General features: G+C 43.0%; 1 protein-coding gene across 4 annotated transcripts in view; it reads left to right on the top strand.

Moving 5' to 3' along the window:
* Positions 1–24,308, top strand: part of LOC137433372 (collagen alpha-4(VI) chain-like) — a 282,309-nt gene that overhangs the window by 6,436 nt on the left and 251,565 nt on the right. For all 4 annotated transcript variants that reach the window (XM_078786122.1, XM_078786124.1, XM_078786123.1 and 1 more), the window contains exons 2-3: positions 9,534–9,623; positions 12,292–12,668. In XM_078786122.1, coding sequence (XP_078642248.1) covers positions 9,545–9,623; positions 12,292–12,668 — 456 coding nt within the window. In that variant the 5' untranslated portion in view covers positions 9,534–9,544. The remainder of the gene's footprint in view (positions 1–9,533; positions 9,624–12,291; positions 12,669–24,308) is intronic.

Below are 24,308 nucleotides of genomic sequence, written 5' to 3' on the forward strand. Positions count from 1 at the left end.
GACAGAACTACAGAGTTCCTTGGCTGAAATGGGAGAACATGCCGGAAGGACAACAGTCTCTGCAGCATTTCAAAATATAGGTTTTATGGGAGAGTGGCCAGACGGAAGCCATTCCTGAGAAAAAGGCACATGACAACACACCTGGAGTTTGCAAAAAGGTATGTGAAAGACTCAGAACATGAAACAAATATTCTGTGGTCTGATGAGGTGTGGTCTGAATACAAACGTTTTCACCTGAATGTAAAGCCCGATGCCTGGCGGAATCCGAGCACAGCTCATCACCCATCTAACACCATCCCTACCGTGAAGCGTGGTGGTGGCAGCATCATGCTATGGGGATGCTTTTCAGCGGCAGGTACTGGGAAACTAGTAAGGATAGAGGGAACGATGAATGCAGCCAAATACAGGAAAATCCTTGAGGAGAACAAGCTTCATAGTACAAAAGACCTTAGACTGCGGTAAATATTTACATTCCAACAGGACAATGACACCAAGCATACAGACAAAGCAACACCGGAATGGGTTCCGAACAAGAACGTGAAGTCCTTGAGTGGCCCAGCAAAACCCAGACTGGAATCCCATTGAGAATCTGTGGAAAGACTTGAAGTTTGCCGTCACCGACGCTCCCCATCCAACTTGACAGAGCTTGAGCAAATCTACCAGAAAGAATGGGAGATACTCCCCAAATCCAGATGTGCAAAGCTGATGCAGCTATACCCAAGAAGACTCGAACCTGTAATCACTGCCAAAGGAGCTTCTCCAAAGTATTGATTGAGAGGGTTGAATACTTATGTAAATTAGATATTTCTGTATTTCATTTTTAATTATTCAGTAAAAAACTCTAAAAACACATTTTCACATTGACATTATGGGCTATTATGTGCAGATCTGTGACAAAAATATCAATTAATCCATTTTAAATTCAGGCTGTAACACATCAAAATGTGAAAAAGTCAAGGGGTGTGAATACTTTCCAAAGGAACTATAAATGACTGGAGGATACCTGTAATCAATATGATAAGACTGCTTAGGTGTGGGTGTACGTGTTAATCAGTTGGAAGATGACAACCTTCACCTGTGAACTTCCCATCCTTTATTTCTAAGACAGATACTCCGTTAATCTTCGTTCTCAATCCAATCATTCCGACTTCTCTGCCTTGTAAAAATTATTTTCATGAATTGTTGGTATCTTAAAATCAAAGTACTACAACCTTGCCATGTAAAGTCTGTATGAATACTGAGCTTGAGCTATTGCACTCAATATTGTGACAGGTCCATAGACATGCCATGAAGGAAGTTGAACAAACCTGTAAAGATCAAAACAAGTGAGCCCATCGTCTGTCCTTGCTCCATGGCAAGGGTCTATACGAGCAACACTCCTTGTAGCCTCTGACACAAAATAGAACAAGTACAGAAACATTCAAAGTACACTGCCCCCATGCCAAATAAATAAATATCCTCCAGCGCGGCATTCGCCTTTGGCGCCCGGCAATACCACCGTGCAGCTCATAGAAACTGTATTGGGGGGGAGGGGGGGTGGGGGGAGAAGGGTACAATAATTGATTGATTAATTCCATAATTAAAATCAACAAATAATGATCATACAATCTTTTCTTAATCAATAGACTAATAGCATACCTAAATCACCGATGCTTCATACGAAGCTGTAACTTTTTGATAATTAATTAAATAAGTCATTAATCGGAAAAAATTAATAATTAATTGATTAATCAATAAATAATTAATCGATTAATTGATTCAACAATAAATCAAGAATATCCTTTACAGCCACATCACTTTGTCACTGTCGTGTGCAAATATCAGCTTCCTAGCTCAATTGGTGCCTGAGATATTGCCCAAATGAGAAAGAAAATAAATAAATGATTAATAATGAAAATAAATAAATAATAATCATTAAGAAAAACTAAATAGTTAATCAATTGGCTAACAGAATACATAAAGCACCACCATTTCATCCAAATCTGTAACTTAAATTTTTTCAATTAACTTAGTCATTAATCCAATAATTAAATAATTAATTGATTAATCAATCAATCAAAAATGGCCTTTACAGCCAAATCACTTGGTCATTCGCATGTCCAAATATCAGCTTCCTAGCTCAAAAGATGCCTGAGATAATGCCCAGAAGATAATGCCCAGAATAATCATCATTGGCCCAAAAACGCTCACAAAATCCACCCATAACTTTGCCCTCAACATCGACGGTATCCCAGTATCCACCTCCCCTCACATCCGGAATCTTGGCGTCATCTTTGACCAAACCCTCTCCTTCGACAAATACACTAAACAGATCACAAAGACAGCCTTCTTTCACCTGAAAAACATCGCCCGTCTCCGTCCATCCCTCTCCTCCACGGCTGCAGAAACCCTCATCCACGCCTTCATCACCTCCCATCTGGACTACTGCAATGGCCTCCTCTATGGTTCACCCTCAAAAATCACCAATAAACTCCAATACATTCAGAACTCCGCTGCCCGTCTACTCACCCATTCTCGAACCCGTGACCACATCACCCCCATCCTTTACAAGCTTCACTGGCTCCCCATCCCCCAGAGAATCCAGTACAAAATCCTCCTCTTGACATACAAAGCCCTCCATAACCTGGCCCCATCCTACCTGGCTGACCTCCTCTCCAGACACACTCCAACCCGCAACCTCCGCTCTGCTGGTACCAACCTCCTGACCCCCTCCATCCGGACCAAATTCAGATCCTGGGGGACGGGGCCTTCTCCATCGCTGCTCCCACCCTCTGGAACTCACTACCTCACACCATCAGAGACTCCTCCTCACTCACCACATTCAAAACATCACTAAAGACCCACCTGTTCAACACTGCATTCAACATTCAACCCACAGCATTTAACCCCTGACTATCTCTTCTCCTTCTCCCTCCTTTTGCTTTAAATATTTCCCTATTGATTCTTGTCTTTTTGCAATTGTGGTTTTCATGTATTGTTATGCATTATGTTTTCCACTCTGTCAAAGCGCCTTTGGGCTACTTGAAAAGCGCTATACAAAATAAATGAATTATTATTATTATTAAGAGAAAGAAAATAAATAAATGATTAATAAGAACCACCTTTAGAGGCCATTTCTCCCCACAGAGCAGGGGTTGGCCTTTTTCGGCACCTTGGTCCCCTTTTTGAAGCAATGTTTTGTGGGCGGATACCCTTCCTGCCGCCAGCCCTGTTTGTCGCCTCTTGCGACACACAGGGAATTACCAGTGAACTGGTACTCAATTTGCCGACCTCGGAAGGATGACAGGCTGAGTCAACCCCCCTGGTGTTAATTCAGCGATAGACCGGGATTCAAACCCAGGATCCTAGGATCCCAAGACAGCACCCTAACAATGGCTAAATAAATGATTTCCCCAACACCAGGCTAAATAAATGATTAATAATGTAAATAAATAAATAATAATCATAATTTAAAAAAAATAATTAATCAATTTGCTAATACAATACACAAGCCACCACCATTTCATCTGAATCTGTAACTTCAAAAAAATAATTAATGAAGTAATTAATCGATTAATTGATTAATCAATAAATCAAAAATAGCTTTTACAGCCAACTCACTTGGTCATTGTCATGTCCAAATATCACCTTCCTAGCTCAAAAGGTGCCTGAGATCATGGCCAGAAGAGAAAGAAAATAAATACATGATTAATAATGAAATAAATAATCAATAATAATCATTAAAAAAAATATATTCAATTGGCTAATAGAACACATAAACCACCACCATTTCATCCGAATCTGTAACTAAAAAGAAACAAAAAATATTTGGTCATTAATCGAATAATTAAATAATTAATCGATTACTTGATTAATCAATAAATCAAAAATGGCCTTTACAGCCAAATCACTTGGTCATTGGCATGTCCTAATATCAGCTTCCTAACTCAAAAGGTGCCTGAGATAATGCCCAGAAGAGAAAGGAAATAATTAAGTACTTAAGTAATAATTAAGTAACTCATCAATTAATTGATTAATCAAAAAACAAAAAATACCGTTTTTGACAAAGTACTTGCTCACTATTGTGCCGAAATTTCAGCTTCCTAGCTCAAAGGATGGCTGAGATATCGCCCGGACAAACAAACAAGAAAACAAGAAAACAACCGAAGTGAAAACTGAGTGCTCCCTTTCAGCGTGTGTCATTGCCGGGCCCCCTTCGGTGCCCGGCAATGACGTTATGCAACGCCTGGAGATGGCATAGGAAAGGAGCGGTGTACAATATTTCAAATACAAAGCCTGGATTGGGGGAGTTTTACCAGGAAGAGTTGCTGCAAGAACATGTGTATGCTAGAGTTGTCGGGAAGTATTGGAAGGCCGAGCGACTGAATGGTTGAGAGCACATGGAGGCGGGAGCTGCAGCAGATTAGACAACACATCCAAGACGGCTATATCACAAGAAGAAGAAGAAGAAGGAGAAGAAAGGCTTTTAGTGTCTGTGCCATGATGCAGGCAATACGTCCATCAAAGCTCGTATTATGTTGCGTTGGGCGAATCGTGTGCTACAGTCGTGGCCAAAAATATTGGCATCCTTGCACCTTTTTCAAATAACCCATAATTTTCTCTAAAATAAGTTGAAATTGACAAAAGTATTTGGTGTCCACAATTCTTTATTTCACTGTTAATATTACAGAACCTTTGTTTTTGATTCAGAACTTAATATATCCTTTTAAATCAGAAAATAAAAAGAAATGTCATTGACAAAATTATTGACACCCTAGACTTAGTATTTGGTAGCACAGACTTTGGACAAAATCACTACAGTCAAGCACTTCCTGTAGCCATGAATGAGCTTCCTCCACCTCCCAACTGGCAGTTTATTCCACTCTTCTTGTGCAAACTGCTCCAGTTCTCCCAGATTTGAAGGGTTCCTTCCCCCAGCTGCTGTTTTCAGATTTCCCCACAGATTTTCATTGGGATTTAGATCTGGACTCATTGCTGGCCACTTCAGAACAGCCCAGAGTTTCGTCTTGAACCATTCCTGGGTGCTTTTTGAAGTGTGTTTGGGGTCGTTGTCCTGCTGCAAGACCCTTGACCTTGGACCATGACCCAGCTTTCTGACACTGGGTTCAACATTGTGCTCCAAAATACCTTTGTAATCTCCTGATTTCATGATGTCATGCACACATTCAAGGTACCCAGTGCCAGAGGCAGCACAGTAACCCCAAAACATCACTGAACCTCCTCCATGTTTGATTTTAGGGAAGGTGTTCTTTTCTTTGAAGGCTTCATTTTGTTTTCTATAAACATGGAGATGATGTGCTTTACCAAAAAGCTCTAATTTGGTCTCATCTGTCCACAGGACATTCTCCCAGAAGGATTTTGTCTTGTTCAGGTGTGTTTTGGAAAACTCCAATTGGGCTTTCTCAGCAGTGGGGTCCTCCTGGGTCTCCTACCAAAGAACCCCCTTTCATTGAGTTGGCAACGGATGGTGTGAGTTGAAACTGTCGTACCTTGTGTCTGAAGGTAGCTTGAATCTGTTTAGCAGTTGATCGAGGTGATTTCTCCACCATTCGAACAATCCTTCGCTGCAATCTTCGATCAAGTTTTATCTTGCAGCCACGTCCAGGGAGGTTGGCTACAGTGCCATGGGCCTTAAACTTCCTGATAACATTGCGTATGGTGGACACACATCAAGGTCTCTGGAGATTGACTTGTAGCCTTGAGATTGTCCATGATTGGCTACAATCTTGTGTCTGACCTCTTCAGACAATTCTCTGGTTTTCTTTATTTTCTCCATGCTCATTGATGTACACACATTGACACAAAACAGCAGAATAACTCCTTTTCTCCATTCAAACTGATTGAATGAGTGATATTTATATTGCAAGCACCTGCAACTCCCTACAGGTGAGTTCAATTCCAAATAAAGGAGTATCACCTGCTTGAAATCGAATTATTTCAAACAACTTCTCAAAGGTGCCAATAATATTGTCTGGGCCATTTTAGGATTTATGTGTGGAATTAGCAATGATTTAGTAATGTTTTCAGCTCTTTTTGTTTTGTTCCATCGCAAACCATAGAAATACAAATGTGGATACCAAAATATTTTTTCATTTAAACAATTTTCTGGAGGAAATGGTGCATTATTTGAAAAAAGTGCAAGGGTGCCAATATTTTTGGGCACAACTGTATGTTGAGAATAAAATAAGAGAAGGAAGGCTACCATTGTGCTGTACATATGTGGTGTGTCCGAAATTCAGAAATGGTTGCTTGTACGACATGCTCATGAACCCAAACAGTTACTGGCCTACATTATGCTTTGAGCAAACACCTGGAATTTCCAAGTTGGTGTGTAATTCAGCAGGTTGTTCTGGAATACCACCATCAGGTGCATCTGAATGTACAATTCGTGATCCGATATAATGATTGGAAAATGTCACGTGGTAACTCCAAAGTCATAATTCTGTGCAGATTTCCATTTTATTTTACCTCAGAACTAAACAATGAGCTGAGCTCCAACCGGACTGCAGCGCTCCATTTGTCAGAGCCCAGCTGCGCGCTGTTTTAGCTTGTCTCATGGTTCCTCAGCAGCCGAGGCCATCAAGATGAATATGTAATGCCGTAACAGCATTCCAAGAAACAGGATCCAAGAGGAAAAGCTCATAGTTGAGCAAGATGTAAAGATGCTGAGAATTGAACTGATGCTCAGGCCTTGTCAGCAAAATGTGGAATTGTGACCTGATGATCCCACAACTGGGTTGATGCATTAACAAATTATAACAATTCATCTAATTAATTATTTTGGGAACTTTTTGGGGGCTAAATAACTAGGATACACCGAGTTGACGAATGTGGCACTACGCTGGCCCGATTGATTGGATACGCGATCAGCGATCATGCAGGTGGTCGAGCACGAGCTCGTTCTTGATCCTCCAGGACTTCGCAAGTCGGCCTGGACATCCTTTATTTACTTCTGAATATAGACCATCTCTGAATCATTATTGCTGCATATCAATACTTTGAATTACAATTTGTGAATGAAAACCCAGATTGCAAATAGGAATTTGAGAAAGAAACAGATGATTGTTGGATCGTAACTGTTGTGGCTTTTCAAAGCAATCCTGTCCAAACATGTGGCCTTCTATTCTACATTTCCCATCTTTGCTTTTGAAATGTCGGCATTTGGCTTTTCTTATACAATGAACAAATATCCCACAAACAACAAAACAAACTTCCTGTCCATGGGTGGACCAAATATTTCCATTTGGTGTCCAGACTCTTCACACGAGCGACAGATCCTTTGCAGCTGTTCTGCATCTGTAAGCCGATCCAGCTGACGTAAGGATGACATTTTAACCGTAATTGGATGTTTCTCAAAAATGTATCGTCAGGAATTTCCCTTGACGCGGCACTAATTACCCAGAGCAAAAAGGGAAACTTGAATTCTCATTGCATCCTGTGGACGTGGGCCAGATGAACAACCTCCTCCATGAGCAAAAATCGGACCGATGCAACGATTGTCTTTCAATGATCGTTTCTGCATCACGTGGTGGCCCAATTGTAAATGTGGTCGATCTTGAGCTTTTCTGTGGGCATGAAGCTCAGTTCATGGAGAAGTTAAACGACAGATGACAGCATATTCCCACAGGAAGAGGGGAACAAAATGAAACTGAGAGATCTAAAGACATGGCACATGAGTAGATGAGTGGAGAAAAGGAAGGGGTTGGAGGTAAGTCAACGAGATTAGAGCGATCTTGGAGTAAAGGAAGGAGGAGAATGGGACAATAAATACAGGAAATCATATAAGAGAATAGAGATATTAGGAAATGGGGGTGAGCATTCAGTTTCAGGAATTGGGGGTGAGCATTCAGTTTCAGGAATTGGGGAGGTTAACTAGGTGTGGGATTCTGAAGGAACACGTGCCACCTCACCCAAGAGGGTTGATGAGAAGCGAGGAGGAGTAAGGCGATGAAATGCGTGTGGCGTGCAAGAAGCAGACCTTGAGATTCGGTCTCCTGCCACCATATGCCAATAACACGGAGGGCCATGCACTCGATTGCCTTCAGGGAGCAAAATGGGAAACAGCTGCAGCAGCTGAGAGTGGGGACCAATGCTCCAAGATATTTCCCATTGGGGCCTTGTATCCAGTAATGGGCTCAGAACATCTCTGAACATCTCTGCTGAGAACATCACGTGATTTTAAATGGCGCTTGTTATATTGCTACATACACGCCTGTTATTTGCTTGTTGTCATTTGTTGCTACTTATATTGCTACATTCATGCCTGTTATTTGCTTGTTGTCATTTGTTGCACATGCTTGAGGATGAAGGAGGAATTATATGATTCTTGCGTAAAATTCGTTCGATTCTCATTTGGGAATTTTATGGTAAATGCGTTAATGTGTGCAGTAAATGTTTGGAAACTTTCCGGGAATGGTGAAAGTGTGAAATTGTAAAAAGTGAAATACGAGTGCGAAACTACAAGCAGAATATTCTGGATGTCATGAAAGAGTGAAAATTGCGGAAGTTTTGTTATTTTTTTGTTACATCCGCCTCTCTCGGCGCGCTGCAATAATCCTCCTCTTTGTGGCCAATTTCCATGAAGATCACCATGTGGAAACTCAAAGGCTCGTGGTTAAGGATGAGGGATGCTCTCTTAACTTTAAGGAAGGACTTGAAGAAGAAAAAAACTTGAGGATTATTTGTATATACAACCATCCTCAACTTAAGGGTGTCCTTAAGGGAAAAATTAAGGAAATCCTCAAATTTTTCCTTAAGGATGCTTTATGCAACCGGGTCATAAACTCCGCCCACCGAAAAATGGTGAATGAGAATCGAAAGAATTTTACACAATCATTTTAGTCCTTCATCCACTAGCACGTGTTCCCCATGCAAGATATAACAAGCATCGTTTAAAATTACGTGTTCATTACATGTTCTTGCTTTCAGATGCCTCTTCCCATCTCTAATCTGATTGGTTGCCTTGCATAGGAACGTCCCCTAAGGATTCCCTTAACTAATGGTGCATGTAAGATGTAAGGGCTGCCCACCTGAGAGGAAAACACCATGTATGGACAGAAACATCTAGAAGGTTCAATAATGAAGGATAGTGGGCACTTAGGAGACATTTTTGCGGGAACGACGAGAACTCCTGAACATTCGGTCCAATGCTTTATCTATCAAAATGAATTACAATACACATATGCTGACATGCACAAACAAATAACTATTCTACTTTATCCCATTTTACACTATTTACACCATATCCGTAACAATATTTATTTTTTCTTCAGGCAAAATAAAAATCCCATTGATCTTGGGGTTGATGATCAACACTGATGTCTTTACTTTAACCTTTTCGATCATGATGTTGGTTTTGCTTCCTTATTTGCAACTTTCTAATGACGGTTACTTGATCAGAGTTTGTGTTCTGCACCTGTGTTTGGCTGATTGCTCATAATTTGTGATTGGCTGGCGTAGAGTAGGTAAATGACCGGATGCACAGGTTCATTTGTAGTGCGGGAGTATGATCGCACGGATGTTGGTGTGTGCAGAGTCAGACAGCATGTGGACACCTCTGCACTGGAGGCTCTGGACACTCACCTTGCTTGCGTCATCCAGGCTCGCTGTGGGCCAAAGAAAAGGTAAGGCGACGTGTCATAACGTACTCGTACCAGTGATTATTTCACTTTAATTAGCTTCCATTTTGTTATCGACTCTCTTCCATTCTTCCTAGTTCAGGGAGCAACATGGAACCTTGGGATGTATCAATAGGTATACCTTTAGCTGTTTGACATACCCATCCTATTCACATGTTCCCTATTTTTTATGTCCTTTATGATGTTATTAAAATCAATAAGTTTACTGTTTGGAATAATTTTCAATGTTGTTAGACAGACAGACAGACAAACAGACAGACCGACTGAAGCAATTGCTTCACCACGCGTGCCCACGCATGCTCGGAATGAGACTCCGGACAATTTGCCAAATTCAGAGACAAAGTGCTGCGAACCTGCAGGGTCATGTTCTGAGTCATGTTCCGATTTGTGTTCTACGGTGTTGAAACTATAACATTCAATTGAAATGAAGTAGTTTCTCTATCATAGACTAATGTCTGTCAGACAGACAGAGTGAATCAATTGCTTAACATTGCTTTGCACTATGCATGCTGGGTAATACAGCTCAATATTGAGTGCACCTTCCTATAAGGAAGTGCAGGTTTGGGATAAGGGAAGGAGCCATGTTAGATGTTGTTGAACGGCCATATCTACATCCGGTTAAACGGGCCATCTCTGAGAACAGCCTCGTTTTGCCTCTTCAGTCCTTCCATGGCCGAGTCACCACCGTGAAACCTCACGATGACAGGAGAGTGGTGGCGTGTTCAGAATGTGGAGGCTTTAATGAACGTGCAAAGATGGCCGTTTGTTGGTGCATTATGTACTTGGTTTCGATGACGTGACAATTTCCTGTGACGTCATGTCACAACCGGATGTGCTGCGGGCGATGTGTAACCGCACGTGTTCCCATGGAAAGATCCGTAAGTTCTCACATATGTTGATATGAGTGTACCAGGGCACACCTTTGATCAGTAGGTAGTGCCGACCACTCTTACCACTTCAGGAACAGATGCTCTCAAAGTCGTCCAATTAGGACCATCAACTACCCAGCTGTAGTTTGTAGCTGGCTACCTGGCATGGCCAGCTTTTGGGTTAGCCCGAGTTAAATCTCCAGGCCTCGATTGGGTACTGGAGTTGGTTACTTTGAGTTCTCCGATGGGCATCGAGGCCTCATTGGCTAGCGTGCTGCTCCAAAACCTGATGCCAGGGGACAGTTCAAAACAAAGGACACGAAGCTGCCTACTTTCCAAAATGAACTGAGAACTTGGGCGACGAGGATCACTCACTGCCACACTGCTTGCCCTATTAGTAAGTAGAGCCCCCCACACCCTCCCCTTGTGATACCATTGCTATTTTGTTATCCATTTTCATCAAAACCATTCCTGCATTTGATTGCTTTTGTGTCCTATTGGTCCATTCCATTTCATTTTGTCACATCTTGCCAACAGTGCACGACTAAAGTGTGACCGAGAAACTCTAACTCACAATGGCAACGGATCGCAGAGGCCTTTATCATCACCTGACATGAATACTGACATGGCATGAATACTAGAACTAGAAAACCTGCTAAACACCCATTTACATCACTGTTCTCATTGGCTGCTTAAAACATGAGCTTTTCACTTGCTTTAAAACGACACTGTGTCACTCATGTCAGAGCATGCTGCTTAGATGTAAGGGCACAGATGGAGCTGCCATTATTACACCTGTATTGTAAGGACGCTCAATAATTATTCAACAATGGCTTCAAATTAACCATCATGCTCTGATTGTACACGCAGATGAAGTTTACAGAACTGTATGCATGTAATGGCTGCCCACTATTAACACTGCATATAACCGTGTGTTCCTGTGATCCCCAGAATGTTCCAGAGCCGCCAAGGCTGACTTGATATTCCTTATCGATGGCTCATGGAGCATTGGCAACACAAATTTTGAGATGATTCGGAGTTTTCTGTTTACACTTGTTAAAGGGCTGGACGTTGGACCGGACAAGGTCCAGGTGGGCATGGTGCAGTACAGCACCGACCCTCGCACCGAATTCCTGCTCAAAACGTACAGTAACAAAATGGCGCTCTTGGACAGAATCAGGAAGTTTTCCTACAAAGGTGGCAGCACCAACACGGGACTGGGAATAGAGTTTCTTATGCAAAACCATCTGATAGAAGCAGCTGGAAGTCGTAAGGCTCGAGGAGTTCCCCAGGTGGTAATCGTGGTGACCGATGGTGAGTCTCAAGATGATGTTGAAAAACCCTCAACGAGGTTGCAGTACGGCGGCGTCAAGGTGTATGTCATTGGCATCAAGAATGCTAATAAAAAGCAGTTGGATATCATGGCCAGCAAGCCCACAGAAAAGTTTGTGTACTTTGTGAAAGACTTCTCGGCACTTGGTAGCATTACCGATGGCGTGTTGCAAACGGTCTGCAAAACCGTCGAGGAAGAGGTTGCTACCGTTGGTGCAGGTAGGTCCACAATGTAGGAGGGATGGGCAAAGTTGTTTACAAAAGTTATCAACAGGAAAAACGTTCACACAATTTGAATACTTTCCGCGGCAAGATTTGGAGGCTTTGGCGTGGATGTTTACAGCTGTGTTGTGCATTGGGACAAGAAATTAAAACATTTTCTTAACACCAGAAAGGAATACAAAATTCTGTTGTTTACACTTTTCTTTTCCTCCTGCTGCTTGTCCCTACAGACCGTTCCAAGTATGCTGATGTAGTTTTTTTGGTTGACGGTTCTGGATCTACCAGCAAACTCTCCTTTGAGAGTATGAAACAGGTTGTTGGAGATCTCCTGAGAACATTTGACGTGTCGTTGGGACGGACACAAGTGGCGATGGTGCAGACCACAAGGAGCAATGCGCGTGCTGAATTCCTTCTCGGCACGCAAACATCGCGAGACATGGCCCTGCAGAGCGTTGACAGGGTACCCCTCAGAGGAGGAGCTGCCAACATGGGACAGGCTTTGAACTTTGTCGAAAACAATGTCCTGTCTGATGGTGCTGGAGGCCGAGCTGCACAGGGTTTCCCACAAGTGGTCATTGTGTTAATAGGCAGGAAATCACAGGACAGGGTAAGTAAACATGTCAACGTCATGCCACCGCCTCAACAGCTTGGTTAAAAGGCTGAAAGAAAGATAATGATGGGGTCCCTCGACAGATGGTTAGGCCAGCATCGCATACTTGTGATGGTAGGTGCATTTTGTGTGTGTGTGTGTGTGTGTGTGTGTGTGTGTGTGTGTGTCGTTGTTTGTTATCTCCAAATGTGGGTTTCAGAAGGTGGGACAGAGTCCTCCCAGGTCTCGATGTATCCACCTTAGTGAGCGTGTGTGTGTGTGTGCGCGTGCACGTTGATGTACGGTGGATGAAATAAACAGAACATTCATCAAAGTACGCTGACTGTTGTGGGAATCATGGGGCAGCTGATGCTACGGACTTTAAACGTCGTTGGAGCAAAAGAGGGAGATTGGATAGGAGCGATGTTTCATCCATGGTTGGAGTGAATCAGAGCTGTGGGGTCAGGGGTCAGGAAACATGTGGGGAGGGAATGGCTCAAAGTCAAATTTCATAAAAGTTACACTTCACGAAGGCATGGGTTGTGGGGCTCAGGGTTAACAAAAATGTTGAGACTAATACGAGAGATAGCACTGGGATGGACGATAATGCACTTCCTTCTGCTCACACCGGAGTGTCCTCCAGTTTATATATGAAACACAATGAATGTCATCGCTTCTATGATGAAACACAACACTTATTTACATCTCTTCCATGATGTCCAACTCTCAGAATGGCTCTTATCAGGTCAAATTCTACCTTGGTGTCAGAAACACTTGTCAGATTCTTCAACTGAATGCTCAAGGCCTATCACCAGAAAGTGTGAATTATTCACATGGTTTAGTTCTAGTCAACGACATTGATGTCCTTACTCGACAAGACACCCATATATACAGTCACGTGAAAAAGTAAGTACACCCCATGTAAAGTTTTGACTTTTTCAACATATTTCAACATACAGCTATTTGATCTTCATTTCAACAATATTGGTAGATAAAGGTGATATAATATAACAAATATCATGAAACATTTACATTTTGTAGTCCATTGTATAATTTAAATAAACATAAATGCAAATTTCGCATGTGGAAAAAGTACTCCCTTGGCTCTAATAGGTGGTATTGCCCCCTTTGGCAGAAACAACCTCAAGTAGGCGTTTCTTATAACTGTCTACCAGTCTCTGACATCGACTGGGAGAAATTTTTGCCCACTCCTCCATGCAGAATTCTTTCAGCTGTGCAATGTTTGAGGGGTTTCTTGCATGTACAGCTCGTTTCAAATCCCCACACAACATCTCGATGGGATTTAGATCCGGGCTTTGACTTGGCCATTCCAGAACCCTCCATTTCTTTCTTTTCAGCCATTCCTTGGTGGATTTACTGGTATGTTTAGGGTCATTGTCATGTTGCAAGGTCCACCTTCGGTTGAGCTTCAACTTTCCGACAGATGGCCTCACATTATCCTCAAGCACCCTCTGGTACAATGAAGAATTCATCGTGGATTCTATGATGGTGAGCTGCCCAGGCCCTGATGCAGCAAAGCTGCCCCAAACCATAATATTTCCACCACCCTGCTTTACAGTTGGTATCAGCTTCTTGTGGTCAAATGCTGTCTTTGGTTTTCGCCAAACATCTCTTCTGGTACTGTGGCCAAATAGCTCTACCTTTGACTCCTCTATCCAGAGCACATTGTTCCAGAAGTGCTGGTCTTTGCCGAGGTGTTCATTGGCAATCTTTAGGCTTGCCCTGATGTTCTTTCTGGACAGCAAAGGTTTCCTCCTGGCACACCTCCCATGTAGATCAAAGTTGTGGCAGGCGAAGGCAGGGACTCGTAGCGCGTCTCCCGAAAAGACAGATGATGGGGCGGAACGGCAAAGGGCGGACTTTAGCGCGGCTGGCGGTTACTCAGCTGTTCTCACTCGCGTGTCTCAAATGCGCGGTATTCGGTTCAAGCGCGTCTGGCTGCGCCCACGTATCTGTACCGCTCTCGTGCAAGTGCGTGAAGTTCATCAAGTTCATCAACTGCGGCGAGTCCTCCTTTGCTCTCGGCTTTCCCGCGCTAGTCCTTTATCTTTCTCCCTTGCAGCAAGTCCTCTGCTTCAGTCCTGTCGAGGGCTTTCGCGCAGCCGGTTTTATAGCTACGCCCCCCAACCCTTCTGGAACTCACTCGAACCTTCTCACCACTCCCTGTGACGCAACGCCGCCGTCACCACCTCCGAGCTCTGATTGGCGGCGCGTGCTTACCGTCAGCGCTTCTGCCGCTCCACCCTCGACTCCGCCCCGGTCCTCCTAGCCTGCCTCGTGTTAACTCGCCCAATGATCAACCAACGTTTCGCAAAATGGATTGAGCCTACGGATGTGGAATGATCGGTAGAAGTAGGGCCTATTCTCCTGGCTCCTACTCAACGCAGAATTAACACGGGAAAGGGAATGATCGGCAGAAGTAGGGCCTATTCTCCTGGCTCCTACTCAACGCAGAATTAACACGGGAAAGGAACTAAGCTCACAAATACTAAGACATAACTATACTATCGCGAGGCTACATGTTGCTTGTGTGACTAACTATGGGGGGCAAACTTTAACCTTTATTAGGCTCACTTGACAGACTCAAAACCGCAACAATATATATGTATATACACACACATAGTCGTGGCCAAAGATATTGGCACCCTTGCACTTTTTTCACGTGGGGGGGGGGGGGGGGGGTAGTGGAGGGCAGCGAGGTCCTTACCTGTACGGCCGGAATGCGACATGGGTTTTCCGAACCACCAACAAATAAACAGGACAGACCACAAGGGATTAAAAATGCATAAATCATGATTTAATAATGCATAAATCAAATGCATAAATCAAATGCAAATGCATAAATGCATAAATCAAAATGCATAAATCATGATTTAATAATGCAATACAATAAAAAAAGAATGACACTAAATTCCTAACCAAGGAACCCTCCAGCAGACTCAAATGCAGACACAGGGAGAAATATGTGAAAGTAAAAATGTGGTGTGTAGTGTTAGCTGGTACTCAGCTCTGGTCTCCTCAAGCGGCCCTCGAACCCTGGCGTTCGTCGAACGGGTCCCCGAGTCTCTAAGCGGTAAACGCACAATGGCGCAAACTCGTGCCGCAGTCAGCCGCCCACGCGAGGCAGCCAAAAATCTCTCCTCCTCGGTTCCACGCTGCACAAAGCTGCACTGTTTCTCACCCAGTACGAAGCGCAGCCATCACGAAGCCAGCACCAGCGAGCGGAAAATATCTGTCTGCTCGCTTGAAGCACCGCACTGGGAGAGCACACAAACACGACCGCCAAGCCCCAAACAAAGGAGAGCCAGGGAATGCAAATGGACTGCTTGTCATGAACCCAGGATAAGAGAGAGAGTATAACTGTGACTGTTCATCATGAAAGCCTCACAGAAGAGAGCAAAAATGGTGGTGCTTCGCCTTTTTACTCCTAGCGCTAGAATGTTCTCTCCGACGTCACACTCGCTCCAATCACCGAGCACCACCGGCCCACTCGTCCTTCGGGGCATGGCCTCGCGGTCACTCTTCGCACCCACCGAGATGATTCGCTGGGTGGTGTCAGTGGTAGTGTCCGGATCCGGTCAGCGATCACTTATTTAATTTAGGCGCTGACCGCATGGCTGGTGGTGTGAGTGTTATAAGAACGATGGGAAAAATACAGAGGCGACTACACACAGGTAATTTACCCTTGTACCCTAACTAATTAGCATAGCTCCACCCCTCGCCATGGAGACACATATACACTTTCATTACATCCGGGCCTGACTTAATTACAGGAAGGTTTCTTCTTCTTCGCGACAGTCAGAGCACACTACCCTGTACAATCCTACCTTGACTAAGGTATTTCATTAGCTACCCCCATAAACATAACAATATCATCAAAATCTGGATTCAGATATGAGGATTGGATCCTGTAGACTCAATAAATGTCCAAATCTAGAGTGAAATCTGACAAAATTTACCATATCTAGTGATTCTTATAACTAAGTGTATATATTCATTTATTTAAGTGAGGCTGTCATTCTCCTTCTGGGGTTAGTTTTTTAAAATTTAACTTAATAATAATTTTTTACTTCATTCATACTTCAATGGGATAGGGTGTCACTCCACTGTACCTGCAATCTGTCTTTAAAATTCCTTGGCCATTTCAACCAGAAGCAATCAGCTTGCTATAGCTTGCCAAGTCAGCCGTTCCTTATCACCCATTTCATTGGAGTGCTTTCTGGGGTGCTTAAGCCGCTTGGCAAGGGCTCTACAAAGGAAGTGAGAAATACCTGTGTACTTCATTAATTAGTCACAAGGCCGGGGAAGTTGGGTGTGTTATAACACCCTTTTTGAATATTAGGGCTGCAGATTATTGTCAAAAAGTGCCTTAAAAATGGCGGAACTGGCAACTAGCTTCCTACCAGCTACTTTTGGTATTTTTACTAGTACCCGACTGTAAAGTGTTACGGATTCGGCCCTAATGATTGTTGTTATGATTATTGTTGTTGGTTCGAAGTATTCTGGTGATTGTGGTTGAAGGGAAGGGTTATTATAGTTAAAAGATTTAAAAGCGCTCCTGGTAAAATGTGGCCGAAAATCCGGATCGTGACCGGAAGAGGTGGAGCGAGGAAGAAGAGGCGGTAGGAGATCGTGAAGTGACGTGGTTGTTGAGGCTCCGGACCGAGCGGTCGACGTACAGTGCGAGTGAACTTTGCGTCCTTGAAAGGAAGTTCGGGCGATGAGAGATATCGCCGGAGTGCGTGGAGCCTGTGTCGTCAGGTATCCTCATTGAGGTTCCGGAGGATCCTGGCCTCAAAGCCCGGGTTCGAGTGAAAGCCGTCCACCATCTTCGCCACGCGAGCAACCTGCAGTGAACCGGTTTTGGTCGTGTCGGCTGGGCATTATTCCCCGGTGGTTTGCCGGGGACGGCTGTGCAAGAAACGGCACTTGAGAATTATATGGAGGCTCGCGGATTGAACCGGAGCGCGTCTTTGTGAGGTTCCTTTCCACCACTGTATTGTTGGGTGCTGAACAACGTGACCTCGGGGTCGCCTCGATCGCCTACGCCTCAATTGACTTTGATCGGGCCTTGACTCCCCGATCGCGGGAGCGCACAGAGACATTGGGAGTTCGCCTTGGAGGGGTGCAGAGACATTGCGGAGGTGCCGTGAGTTTGGGGTTAAGGGGCTTGATATTGCCCCCATGGTTGTATGGCTCTTTTTGTGTGATTTCTAATATATTATTGTTTGTTCATAACCTGGTGTGGTTGCATTATTGATTTGACTGTTTCATTTGCTGGTTCCATTGAGGGTTTCATTATTTGCTTGATTTCAACCAAGGATAACACATCTTTCTGCCGGGGACCCTCTCGGGGTTCGGAGGTCTACCGAGACCAGAGGTAAGGGGAGGACCCCGTAACAAAAGCCGCAATGAGCCGGCGAAGCCAAAGCCTCTTGCCACTATTTTACCCATCACTATGGCATCAGTAGGTGAGGTAGTTGGTAGTAGGTAGGTGTAGTAGGTACCGTACCTAGTTCAAAATGACACCATTTGCATTCTGGATGAAATTGAAATTTATAAAATTTCCTTCTTGATTAATTCGGTGAATTCCGTCTCAACTTCGGATATTTCCGGCCGTGAAAAACTATCCCCTCCGGCCACGAGATTTCTAAAAAATAATTCTTCGTCAATTTTAGAATATTTGACGCCGTTTTCAGCCTCCGAAACACGGTACCGGTAATAAGCTTTTTTGAAATATTTTTTCAAATGCTCGAATCTCATTGGTTCTGGTGATTGGTGACGATTTTCGTTGAAGATAACCAGGGCTCGGGGAACGAGGTTGGTCTTAAAATATTTTAATTTCAAATTAGAGGTGCATAAGATTGTGAATCAAAAAAAGACGGGTGAAACAAACTCCTATTGAAGTTTTTCGCAATTTTTTATGCCTACTTCCGCATCCGCAAGATGGCGGCCTCCATTGAGTGATTTGGTGCGTCAAAGCTTGGAATTCTCAAAAGATCCAGCAAATCTGTTTTTTTCAACATAATACATACGTGTTCATTCACAACACCGGCTTCGCCGGCTACTAGTACCCGACTGCAAAGCCGCAATGAGCCGGCGAAGCCAAAGCCTCTTGCCACTATTTTACCCATCACTGTGGCATCAGTAGGTTTGTTAGTAGGTAGGTGTAATAGGTGTACCGTACCTGATAAGACTTGGTAAAAGAGAAGAGCAGACAGTCCTCCCCAATACCTGCATACAATAAATGTCACAAGAAGCTTAAGGAAGTAACTATACGATGTGCTAGCTTAAGGCCTATTTTAAGAAATTTTAACTGGGCTTAACATACGTTTTCACAGTATGTGTGTCGTCTTCTAACTTCAGTCACTGTCAGGACTGGTTCTCTCTGGGCATTGCGGCTTCCTCCACCAGAAGAAGTTAGCTTGCAGTAAGATCAGTGCCGACAGATCAGACGATAGCGCCGTTTCAACGGCAATGTGTGACTGTCGTTAATCAAACCGAGCTTTCTTTCTTTATGTAAACCGCTTATACCGGTAGGTGCAGGACAACATCATAAATCAGACAAACCTACTGAGCATGGGAGCATGGGATTGAAGTCTAATTCGGCTTTTCAGGTCTACCACTAAAGAAGAGAAAAATTTCGAAAATGGCCCAGAGTGGTTTACTTTCCAATTACGTTTCGTGAGAACATTGTTTTTTATCGCGAAAAGAAGGTGATAGACGCTGATAGTGACCTGTAAGTACTCTTGAACATCCTCAACAACACATATATGCTGGTGCGAGCACTCAACGGTCTTTACACGCTTTAGAGAAATTTAGCAGTGTACAGTTAAAGTGTAGACTTAAACTGGTAATTGAAACAGTGTAGATTGTAACCTGGTGAATGAGCAGGAGTCACATGACACTTTCTCACGAATTAGCTTGGGTACCCAAGACTTGGGTACATTTATGTCGTGGTTAAGCATAAACGTCGTCCTTCATGCCACATCTGATAGGTCCGTGTGGCGATGGAAGAATGGAGGCAAAACATTGTTCCTCGTTTTGGCTTTGACCGAATGACATGGCGTTTTGCAGAATCGAGTCGAAAAACACTTTGTTCAAGTGCTCGTACTTTTTCGCTGTGCAGTAAGCGAGTGACTTGATACGTTTCAGTTCATCAGCTCTAGCCCACGTTGTTGCAGTATTAACAACCATGCACATACGGTCGTCGTTCAACAAGTAGTTAGGATTCCAAGCGAAGTCCGGAATGGTGTCATCGTCACCAGCATATTTTGCACGAGATAATGCGATGAACAGTGCTCCTGGATTGAGACTTTCGAATTTCGCTCTCCCCGGATGAATAACGATATATCTGTTAGGTTCGCCAACACCCACAGTAATTTCTTGACAGCGATGAAAGGTTGCTGCCCATCCAAGTCTCAGAGGTATTTGCGTACGTTTGCAACAGTTGCAATCAATACGACGCTCAATTGACACGATCGGCACGAGCTGTGGATGATCCTCCAAAAAAGGAGGACCCGTATATTTCGGAATATTAACGATGACGACGTCTGGTAATCCATCCTTTGGTGAACGACCATTTTCGTAAATGATGTCCTCAATATGACCCGTAGCTCCGTTGTAGAGACCGTGCTCAACAGACAAATTGGAAGTAAGACAAACTTTGGCCCCTTTGCAAAGATACAATAATCGAGGTAAACCTTGGGCCTCGTCACTCTCTGCCACCCTGGCGTGTGGTCCAGTGTTATTTGATGTGATTTTCGCTACAGGCACATCACGATTGGCGGTTTGCAGTTGACGCTTATTGTGCGCCCATTCGTCTTGATTAATTCGGTGAATTCCATCTCAACTTCGGATATTTCCGGCCGTGATAAACTATCCCCGACGGCCACGAGATTTCAAAAAAATAATTCTTCGTCAATTTTAGAATATTTGACGCTGTTTTCAGCCTCCGAAACGTGTAATAAGCTTTAAAAAAATATTTCTCAAATGCTCGAATCTCATTGGTTCCGGTGTTTGGTGACGATTTTCGTTGAAGATAACGAGGTTGGTCTTAACGTATTTTAATTCCAAATTAGAGGTGCATTAGATTGTGAATCAAAGAAAGACGTGTGAAACAAACTCCTATTAAACTTTTTCGCAATTGTTTTATGCAAACTTCCGCATCCGGTCGATGGCGGCCTCCATTGAGTGATTTGGTTTTAGAAATATTTTTTCAAATGCTCGAATCTCATTGGTTCCGGTGTTTGGTGATGCGTTTCGTTGAAGATAACCAGGCCCGTGCGGGCCGAGGTTGGTCTTAAAGTATTTTAATAATAAATTAGAGGTGCATAAGATTGTGAATCAAACAAAGACGGGTGAAAGAAACTCCTATTGAACGTTTTCAATTTGTTATGCATACTTCCGCATCCGCAAGATGGCGGCCTCCATTGCGCTTCGGAATTCTCAAGCCAAGGCATAATCAGGTTTTCGACATAATACGTACTCGTTTATTGACAACACCGGCTATAAAGTAGGGGCCTTGACAAGTTCACAAACCAAAAATACCCAGAATACCTCTGGGGGAACATGCTTAAATGACGTCATCAAAATGGCTGCCAAAATTGTAAAGTTTGGCATTGTGTACAGGTGCTGACGTGGTACCTAACCGTTTTCATAGTAGTTTTACTGTCAAGAGAAAAAACATTAGCCTTTTCTTGGGATGAATACTTTCATTTGTGGAGAACCAAAGAATAAAAAGGAATGAATAAAACTTACAGCAGCGAATATGAAGCCAGCATAAGTTCGTGAGAATGTGCTAACAACAATGGTTCTGATTACAAAAATGATTCCCAAATACTTCACCGTGCAGTTAGTATTATTCGCAGAGACAGAAAAATTACAACCAACAACTAAATACCCTAATACCCAAGAAATTGATCTTGATGCATCAGCTGCGTTTAATTTAAATATTATTTAAATATTATTTAAATATTTAAATTAAATTATTAAATTAATTTAAATGCATTTAAATGCATTGCATGCATGCATGCATTTGCCATGCATGCATTTAAATTAATTTATTATTTAAATGTTATTTTAAATATTATTAAATATAATTAATAGCCGGCGAAGCCGGTGTTGTCAATGAACGCGTACGTATTATGTTGAAAAAAAAACAGATTATGCTGGATCCCTTGGCTTGAGAATTTCGAAGCTTTGACGCACCAAATTGCTCAATGGAGGCCGCCATCTTGCGGATGCGGAAGTATGCATAACAAATTTGAAAAAGTTCCAGAGGAGTTTGTTTCACCCGTCTTTGTTTGATTCACCATCTTATGCACCTCTAATTTGTAATTAAAATACTTCAAGACCAACCTCGGCCCGCACGGGCCTGGTTATCTTAAACGAAAATCGTCACCAAACACCGGAACCAATGAGATTCGAGCATTTGAAAAAATATTTCAAAAACCAAATCACTCAATGGAGGCCGCCATCTTCCGGATGCGGAAGTATGCAAAACAAAATTGCGAAAAAGTTCAATAGGAGTTTGTTTCACCCGTCTTTGTTTGATTCACCATCTTATGCACCTCTAAATTGTAATTAAAATACTTTATGACCAACCTCGTTATCTTCAACGAAAATCGTCACCAAACACCGGAACCAATGAGATTCGAGCATTTGAAAAAATACTTCAAAAAAGCTTATTACGCGTTTCGGAGGGTGAAAACGGCGTCAAATATTCTAAAATTGACGAAGAATTATTTTTTAGAAATCTCGCGGCCATAGGGGATAGTTTTTCACGGCCGGAAATATCCGAAGTTGAGACGGAATTCAGCGAATTAATCAAGAAGTAAATTTTATCAATTTTAATCTCATCCAGAATGCAAATGGTGTCATTTTAGGTCTGAATTTGCGACATTTTGTGAGCTGACCAATCAGCGATCAGCTTAAGTCAGCCAATCAGCGCCATCGACACGGTTTGATTAACGACAGTCACACATTGCCGTTGAAACGGCGCTATCGTCTGATCTGTCGGCACTGATCTTACTGCAAGCTAACTTCTGGTGGAGGAAGCCGCAGTGCCCAGAGAGAACCAGTCCTGACAGCAACTGAAGTTAGAAGACTACGCACATACTGTGAAAACATATATTAAGCCCAGTTAAAATTTCTTAAAATAGGCCCTAAGCTAGCACATCGTATAGTTACTTCCTTAAGGTTCTTGTGACATTTATTGTATGTAGGTATTGGGGAGGAGTGTCTGCTCTTCTCTTTTACCAAGTTTTACCAGGTACGGTACCGACTACACCTACCTATTACCAACTACCTAACCCACTGATGCCATCGTGATGGGTAAAATAGTGGCAAGAGGCTTTGATTTCGCCGGCTCATTGCGGCTTTGCAGTCAGGTACGAGTAATAGCCGGCGAAGCCGGTGTTGTGATTGAACGCGTATGTATTATGTTGAAACGCCAGATTTTGCTGAATCCTTTGAGAATTTCGAAGCTTTGACGCACCAAATCGCTCCAGGGAGGCCGCCATCTTGCGGATGCGGAAGTATGCATAAAAATTGCGAAAAAGTTCAAATAGGAGTTGTTTCACCCGTCTTTTTTTGATTCACAATCTTATGCACCTCTAATTTGTAATTAAAATACTTTAAGACCAACTTCGTTCCCCGGGCCCGCATGGGCCCTGGTTATCTTCAACGAAAATCGGCACCAAACACCGGAACCAATGAGATTCGAGCATTTGAAAAAATGTTTCAAAAACCAAATCGCTCCATGGAGGCCGCCATCTTGCGGATGCGGATGTATGCATATAAAATTGGGAAAAAGTTCAATAGGAGTTTGTTTCACCCGTCTTTGTTTGATTCACCATCTTATGCACCTCTAATTTATAATTAAAATACTTTAAGACCAACTTCGTTCCCCGGACCCGCACGGGCCCTGGTTATCTTCAACGAAAATCGTCACCAAACACAGGAACCAATGAGATTCGAGCATTTGAAAAAATATTTCAAAAAAGCTTATTACCGGGACCACGTTTCGGAGGCTGAAAACGGCGTCAAATATTCTAAAATTGATGAAGAATTGTTTTTTAGAAATCTCGCGGCCGTAGGGGATAGTTTTTCACGGCCGGAAATATCTGAAGTTGAGACGGATGTGGATGTGAGACCGAATTAATCAAGAAGGAAATTTGATAAATTTTAATCTCATCGAGAATGCAAATGGTGTCATTTTGAACTAGGTACGGTACCTACTACACCTACCTACTACCAACTACCTAACCCACTGATGCCATAGTGATGGGTAAAATAGTGGCAAGAGGCTTTGGCTTCGCCGGCTCATTGCGGCTTTGCAGTCGGGTACTAGTATTATTTTAAATATTATTAAATATTAGCCGGCGAAGCCGGTGTTGTGAATGAACGCGTACGTATTATGTTGAAAAACCAGATTTTGCTGGATCCTTTGAGAATTCCAAGCTTTGACGCACCAAATCACTCAATGGAGGCCGCCATCTTGCATGCGGAAGATGCGGAAGTATGCATAACAATTGCGAAAAAGTTCAATAGGAGTTTGTTTCACCCATCTTTTTTTGATTCACAATCTTATGCACCTCTAATTTGTAATTAAAATACTTTAAGACCAACTTCGTT

This window comes from Myxine glutinosa, chromosome 10 (genome assembly GCF_964187855.1).
Source record: "Myxine glutinosa chromosome 10, kmMyxGlut1.1, whole genome shotgun sequence".
Taxonomy (NCBI): Eukaryota; Metazoa; Chordata; class Myxini; order Myxiniformes; family Myxinidae; genus Myxine; species Myxine glutinosa.